General features: G+C 55.1%; 1 protein-coding gene across 1 annotated transcript in view; it reads right to left on the bottom strand.

Annotated features, from left to right (window-relative positions):
* LOC144953422 (dual specificity tyrosine-phosphorylation-regulated kinase 2-like) overlaps positions 1-7500 on the bottom strand; it is a 53611-nt gene that overhangs the window by 34587 nt on the left and 11524 nt on the right. Inside the window, exons 3-4 of the mRNA XM_078883999.1 lie at positions 5360-5520; positions 1-109 (exon numbers count right to left, since the gene is read on the bottom strand). The exon at positions 1-109 is cut by the window's left edge and continues 28 nt beyond it. Coding sequence (XP_078740125.1) covers positions 1-109; positions 5360-5520 — 270 coding nt within the window. The remainder of the gene's footprint in view (positions 110-5359; positions 5521-7500) is intronic.

The following is a 7500-nucleotide window of genomic DNA, read 5'->3' as shown; positions in this document are numbered from 1 at the left end:
CCACCATCCTGCGCCTCCTGTGGTCCAGGCAGCGCAGCTCCACGCCGTGCGCCCCCCGCCCCACCGCCTTGTCCAGCTCGAAGCGGTAATAGAAGTGCTCCTTGCGGACCTGCGGGGGTCACGGGAGGTCACGGGGAGGTCACGGGGAGGTCACGGGGAGGTCATGGGGAGGTCACGGGGAGGTGTCAGGGCGAAGGTCAGAGTGGGGTCACGGGGAGGTCACGGGGAGGTCACGGGGAGGTCACGGGGAAGTCACGGGGAGGTCACGGGGAGGTGTCAGGGCGAAGGTCAGAGTGGGGTCACGGGGAGGTCACGGGGAGGTCACGGGGAGGTCACGGGGAGGTGTCAGGGCGAAGGTCAGAGTGGGGTCACGGGGAGGTCACGGGGAGGTCACGGGGAGGTGTCAGGGCGAAGGTCAGAGTGGGGTCACGGGGAGGTCACGGGGAGGTCATGGGGAGGTCACGGGGAGGTGTCAGGGCGAAGGTCAGAGTGGGGTCACGGGGAGGTCACGGGGAGGTCACGGGGAGGTGTCAGGGCGAAGGTCAGAGTGGGGTCACGGGGAGGTCACGGGGAGGTCATGGGGAGGTCACGGGGAGGTGTCAGGGCGAAGGTCAGAGTGGGGTCATGGGGAGGTCACGGGGAGGTCACGGGGAGGTGTCAGGGCGAAGGTCAGAGTGGGGTCATGGGGAGGTCACGGGGAGGTCACGGGGAGGTGTCAGGGCGAAGGTCAGAGTGGGGGTCTGTGTGTGTGTCTGTGGATGTTTCTGTGAGTCTCACACGGATGTAGTTTTGTGTGTGTGTCTGTGTGTGTCTGTGTGTGTGTCTGTGTGTCTGTGTGTGTGTCTGTGTGTGTGTGTGTGTCTGTGTGTGTGTCTGTGTGTGTGTGTGTCTGTGTGTCTGTGTGTGTGTGTGTGTGTCTGTGTGTGTCTGTGTGTGTGTCTGTGTGTCTGTGTGTCTGTGTGTGTGTCTGTGTGTGTCTGTGTGTGTCTGTGTGTGTGTCTGTGTGTCTGTGTGTCTGTGTGTGTGTCTGTGTGTGTGTGTGTGTCTGTGTGTGTCTGTGTGTGTGTCTGTGTGTGTCTGTGTGTGTGTGTGTGTGTGTGTCTGTGTGTGTGTGTGTCTGTGTGTGTGTCTGTGTGTGTGTGTGTGTGTCTGTGTGTGTCTGTGTGTGTGTCTGTGTGTCTGTGTGTCTGTGTGTGTGTCTGTGTGTGTGTCTGTGTGTGTGTGTGTGTCTGTGTGTGTGTCTGTGTGTGTGTGTGTCTGTGTGTCTGTGTGTGTGTGTGTATATGTGTGTCTGTGTGTGTGTGTGTGTCTGTGTGTGTGTGTGTGTGTATCTGTGTGTGTGTGGTCCGGCAAAACAACCTCCTACCTCCTCGCGGTGCCGGATGGGCAACACTGTCGTGTACATTGCTGTGGGGGGGGGGGGCAATGCCCATTGGCCTCTCCCCTCATGGCGTCTGTGACCACCACAGTGGCTAAACGGGGGCTCTGGACGGGTGCGAGGGGCTGGTAACCCCTCCACCTTCAATTAACCACCACTAAACTACGAATTAAACATAAACCTGTAATTAATAAGCTTGTGCCGGAGGCCCCGGGGGGTCAGGCTTTTATGACGTCTCCTGGCCAAACCCCATTTGGCGGAGCCAGGAGATTGAATTTTCACCCTCGGGGCTCCTCCAGAAACAACGAAAAACCATTGCGGATGGCCACGTGGAATGTTCGAACGCTCACTGCGGAGGAGAGGCTGCCACTCCTCTGTCGGGAGCTGGACCGGTACTGCCTGGATCTTTGTGGCATTCAGGAGGTCCGGTGGACCGGTTCTGGATCCTGCCACCATGAGGGGTGGACAGTCCTCTACTCGGGGCAGGAGACTGCCAAACAACAGGATGTGGCTCTTCTTCTGAACAAAAGAATGAAGGGGGCGTGGGAGCGTGGCGGTGAGGTGTGGGAAGCTGTAAGCCCCAGGATACTTTGGGCTCGCCTTCCCATCAACCAGAGGCGAGGAGTGGTGGTCGTGGTTACTTATGCCCCCAGCGAAGACGAACATCCGTGGAGGGATGCAGGCAAAGCCGATGAGTCAGACGCTTTCTATGACCTCCTGTCACAGGTGCTGGCTAAAGTGGCCACTCGGGACAGAGTCATCTTGTTGGGTGACTTCAATGCCCGAGTTGGTCATGATGCTGGCACCTGGTCTGGAGTGATTGGAAGGCATGGGCCAGATCAGCTCAATAATAACGGTAGAAGGCTGCTAGATTTTTGTGCAGCCCATGGGCTTGTAATTACCAACACGCTGTTCCGGCATCGGCGCATCCACACAACATCATGGATACATGCCGGGTCCAAGCAAGAACATCTGCTGGACTACATAGTGACGGACCAGCGGATGCGAGCCCATGTCCTTGACACCAGGACCTACCGTGGAGCTGATCTGCCCTCTGACCATCGACCAGTCATCTGTAAGATGCGCCTGCCATTTTTCCACTCCGGTGGTGGGTGTACACCCAGGACCCCATTAAAACCAAAAGTGGCCTGGTCTCAGTTAGCTGATGAAAGTTGCAAGCGAGAATTTCATCATCGCTTGCAGCTGGGGTTGGCATCGTCCCCCACTCCACCTGATGTCGAGGGTAAATGGGCGAGGTTTAAGACTGTGACTCATGCAGCCGCAATGGCTGCTTTGGGTACGCGGTCCAGACTTCCCCAGAAACCCTGGCTGACAGAGGAGGTGTTCAGGTTAATTGAGAAAAAGCGACAGGCCCACTCTCATCGCCTACAGCATCCCACGTCAGAGAATGAGGAGGTTTACCGCAGCCTTCGCTCGGAGGTTCGGAGAGCCGTAAGGCGCTGTAAGGATGGGTGGTGGTCGCGGGTTGCTGAGAAGATGGAGTCTGCCTCAGTGGCCCGCGATCACAAATCACTATTTAACTCCATCAAAAAAGTAACCTGCAGCGCCACACCTATTACCATCATTAGAGGAAAAAACGGTGATCCAATCTCCGACTCCCAGGAACAGGTTTGCAGATTTGCTGAGCATTTCTGTGAGGTCCTGGGGGAGGGAAAATCTCTCAGCCAGGAAAACATCATGGAACAAAGTGGGGATAACCCTGCTGAGGCTGCGGTGCCTCAAATATTGGAAGAGGTCACCCCCTGTGAGTGGCTAGCTGAGGTACCAGCTGTTGAGGAAGTACTGAGGGCGATCCGGAGTCTGAGACCAGGGAAGGCACCGGGCAGAGATGATCTCCCAAGCGAAATGCTGAGGGAGGGTGGCGTTTGTGCACAGACTGCCCTATATGACATCATAACAACAGTCTGGACCACTGGACGGGTTCCGCAGGACTGGAAGGATGCCCTGGTGGTCCCCCTCTTTAAGAAGGGGGACCGTACCGACTGTAACAACTACAGGGGCATCTCACTCCTCAGTGTGCCGGGTAAGGTCCTGGCAAGGATTATTCAACATCGCCTTGCTAGGCACGCTGAGGAGAGGCTTGCGGAGCCCCAATGCGGTTTCAGGAAAGGGCGGTCCTGCACAGATGCCATATTTTCTGTCCGTCTGCTACAGCAGAGGTGTAGGGAATTCCAACAAGACCTACATCTCTGCTTTATTGACCTGGTCAAGGCCTATGATACCATCAGTAGGACTGGGCTCTGGGTTGTTCTTCGTGCTTTCGGAGTCCCTGACCCTCTGCTCACGATCGTTAAGGACCTTCATGATGGTGAGCGGGCCCGGGTAAAACTACGTGGCCGGGAGTCGGAGCCTTTCCCTGTACACCTTGGGGTGCGACAGGGATGTCCTCTGGCTCCCACTTTATTTAACATCTATTTCGACTGCGTAGTTCGTGAAGCCTTCAATAGCTGTACCGGGGGAATTTCCATTTGGTACAGATATAATGGGAGGCTGATCGACGCCCGGGTGCGATCAAGGGATGGCTCCCTATTGGTCAACCACGTTATGTATGCCGATGATTTGGTAATAGCTGCTCATTCAGAAGAGGAGTTGGAGACGCTGCTGCTGAGACTGGAGCATGCCACTAAGAGGTGGGGCCTTACCATCAGCCCCACCAAAACTAAGCACCTGCCTGGGTATTTGGTACCATCGGACACTCCACCCCCACAACTCCCAATTGGTGATGGGGCAGTTGTGGAGAGAGTGGAGAGTTTCCCACTTACCTGGGCAGTGTGCTTATGACCGGCTCCAGTTTATCAGCAGAGGCCTCACTCCGAATCAGTCGAGCGGCAATATCTTTTCATCGGTTGCGTAACGCTGTGTGGAAGCTACCTGGTCTGTCACTCCGCACGAAGCTTCAGGTCTTCTCGGCCACGGTCATTCCCTCCCTTCTCTACGCTTGCGAAACGTGGACCCCCCTAGTGGAGCATCTTCGCCGGTTGGAAACATTTAGGCTGGCCTGCCTACGATCCATCCGGGGTTTAACCAGGCTGGATTGTGTGAGGAGCTCACAAGTCCTTGAAAGATCTGGGCAAAGTCCCATCAGTGAGCTCCTCCGGCAGGCAAGGCTGCGTTGGCTGGGTCATGTAGCCCGCATGCCCAGCCACCGCATGCCCAAACAGCTTTTGTTCGGCCGGATCGAGGGGGCTAAACGGGCGCGGCACGGGCTAGAGTAGAGATGGAGTGATGTGGTACAGGAGGATGTGGAGCTGAGTGGACTTGCCGATGACTGGTACCAGCGGTGTCAAGATCGGCCTCAGTGGAGGAGGCTCGTGAAGGACGCTACTGGGCAGTTGGAGGCAGTCGCCCTCCAACAACAACGGAGGGCGGAGGAGCGACGCTCACAACAACGAGCGGAGCGCCGGGTGGCTAAAGCACAGCAAGTTGGCACAGTAGGGGGCACAGGTGGTGCATCAGCCAGTCATCTCGGTCATCTCGGTCAGTCGACCCGTGGCACCTGCTGGGTCTGCCCCGTGACCTCCTGCCAGCGGGCGTTCGACACTTCACGTGGCCTCAAGGTGCACTTGGCCTGGCACAAGCATCGTGGTGACGTCACCGCCACTTAGTGGCGAATGGCGGTTGTTGTTGTGTGTGTCTGTGTGTGTGTGTATCTGTGTGTGTCTCTGTGTGTCTCTGTGTGTATCCCAGGAGAGTGTAATGGGTGAGGATGACCTGGGTCTGAGCATCTCTGTGTGTGTGTCTGTCTGTGTGTGTGTGTGTCTGTGTGTGTGTGTCTGTGTGTGTGTGTGTCTGTGTGTGTGTGTCTGTGTGTGTGTGTGTGTCTGTGTCTGTGTGTGTCTGTGTGTCTGTGTGTGTGTGTGTCTGTGTGTGTGTGTGTCTGTGTGTGTGTCTGTGTATGTGTGTGTGTGTCTGTGTCTGTGTGTGTGTGTCTGTGCGTGTGTGTGTGTGTGTGTGTCTCACAAGGATGTAGTTGTCGTTGTCGTCGTCGTATCCTCCATTGGAGACGCCCCCACGGCATTCTTCGTCCCCCACGTCCAAAGTGAAGAACCAAACCTCATCCATGGCGGACACTTCGAGCGCCTGGCGCCTCGTCAGGCGAGACTTGAAGAGCCGCTGGATCGCTGCGCACGTGGCAGCAGCAGCAGCAACATCATCAGCCACAACCACTGAAGCTATCAACTCGTCTTGTACACACACACACACCAAGTTGTGCCCCGAAAGTGGGTGCGTGTCTCTGTGTGTCTCTGGGTGTCTCTGTGGATTTATGTGTCTCTGTGTGTCTCTGTGTGTCTTTGGTTGTCTCTGTGTGTCTCTGCGTGTCTCTGCGTGTCTCTGCGTGTCTCTGTGTGTCTCTGGGTGTCTCTGTGTGTCTCTGCGTGTCTCTGTGTGTCTCTGTGTGTCTCTGGGTGTCTCTGTGTGTCTCTGTGTGTCTCTGCGTGTCTCTGGGTGTCTCTGTGTGTCTCTGGGTGTCTCTGTGTGTCTCTGCGTGTCTCTGGGTGTCTCTGTGTGTCTCTGTGTGTCTCTGCGTGTCTCTGGGTGTCTATGTGTGTCTCTGGGTGTCTCTGTGTGTATCTGTGTGTTTCTGTCTGTCTCTGTGTGTCTCTGTGGGTTTCTGTGGGTCTTTGGGTGTCTCTGTGTGTCTCTGTCTGTCTCTGTGTGTCTCTGTGGGTTTCTGTGTGTCTCTGGGTGTCTCTGTGAGTTTATGTGTCTATGTGTGTCTCTCTGAGTCTCTGTGTGTCTTTGGTTGTCTCTGTGTGTCTCTGTGTGTCTCTGTCTGTCTCTGTGAGTCTATGTGTGTCTCTGTGTGTCTCTGTGTGTTTCTGTGGGTCTCTGTGTGTCTCTGTCTGTCTCTGTGAGTCTCTGTGTGTCTTTGTGAGTCTCTGTGTGTCTCTGTGTGTCTCTGTGAGTCTATGTGTGTCTCTGTGTGTCTCTGTGTGTTTCTGTGGGTCTCTGTGTGTCTCTGTGTGTCTCTGTGAGTCTCTGTGTGTCTCTGTGTGTCACTGTGTGTCTCTGTCTGTCTCTGTGAGTCTCTGTGTGTCTCTGTCTATCTCTGTGTGTCTCTGTGGGTTTCTGCGTGTCTCTGTGTGTCTTTGTGTGTCTCTGTCTGTCTCTGTGTGTCTCTGTGGGTTTCTGCGTGTCTCTGTGTGTCTCTGTGGGTCTCTGTCTGTCTCTGTGAGTCTCTGTGTGTCTCTGTGTGTCTCTGTCTGTCTCTGTGAGTTTCTGCGTGTCTCTGTCTGTCTCTGTGGGTCTCTGTCTGTCTCTGTGTGTCTCTGTGGGTCTCTGTCTGTCTCTGTGAGTCTCTGTCTGTCTCTGTCTGTCTCTGTCTGTCTCTGTGTGTCTCTGTCTGTCTCTGTCTGTCTCTGTGTGTCTCTGTGTGTCTTTGGTTGTCTCTGTGGGTCTCTGTGTGTCTCTGTGTGTCTCTATCTGTCTCTGTGAGTCTCTGTGTGTCTCTGTCTGTCTCTGTGTGTCTCTGGGTGTCTCTGTGTGTCTCTGTGTGTCTCTGTGTGTCTCTGTGAGTCTCTGTAGGTCTCTGTGTCTCTGTGTGTCTCTGTGAGTGTCTGTGTGTCTCTGTGTGTCTCTGTGTGTCTCTGTGTGTCTCTGTGTGTCTCTGGGTGTCTCTGTGTGTCTCTGTGTGTCTCTGCGTGTCTCTGGGTGTCTCTGTGTGTCTCTGTGTGTCTCTGGGTGTCTATGTGTGTCTCTGGGTGTCTCTGTGTGTATCTGTGTGTTTCTGTCTGTCTCTGTGTGTCTCTGTGTGTCTCTGTGGGTTTCTGTGGGTCTCTGGGTGTCTCTGTGTGTCTCTGTCTGTCTCTGTGTGTCTCTGTGGGTTTCTGTGTGTCTCTGGGTGTCTCTGTGAGTTTATGTGTCTCTGTGTGTCTCTCTGAGTCTCTGTGTGTCTTTGGTTATCTCTGTGGGTCTCTGTGTGTCTCTGTCTGTCTCTGGGTGTCTCTGTGTGTCTCTGTGTGTTTCTGTGGGTCTCTGTGAGTCTCTGCGTGTCTCTGTCTGTCTCTGTGAGTTTCTGTCTGTCTCTGTGAGTCTCTGTCTGTCTCTGTGTGTCTCTGTGAGTCTCTGGGTGTCTCTGTGTGTCTGTCTGTCTCTGTGAG

Source organism: Lampetra fluviatilis, chromosome 76 (genome assembly GCF_964198595.1).
Source record: "Lampetra fluviatilis chromosome 76, kcLamFluv1.1, whole genome shotgun sequence".
In the NCBI taxonomy this organism is placed as follows: Eukaryota; Metazoa; Chordata; class Hyperoartia; order Petromyzontiformes; family Petromyzontidae; genus Lampetra; species Lampetra fluviatilis.
The sequence above is the reverse complement of the archived record's forward strand: the minus strand, read 5'-3'. Positions and strand labels throughout refer to the sequence as shown.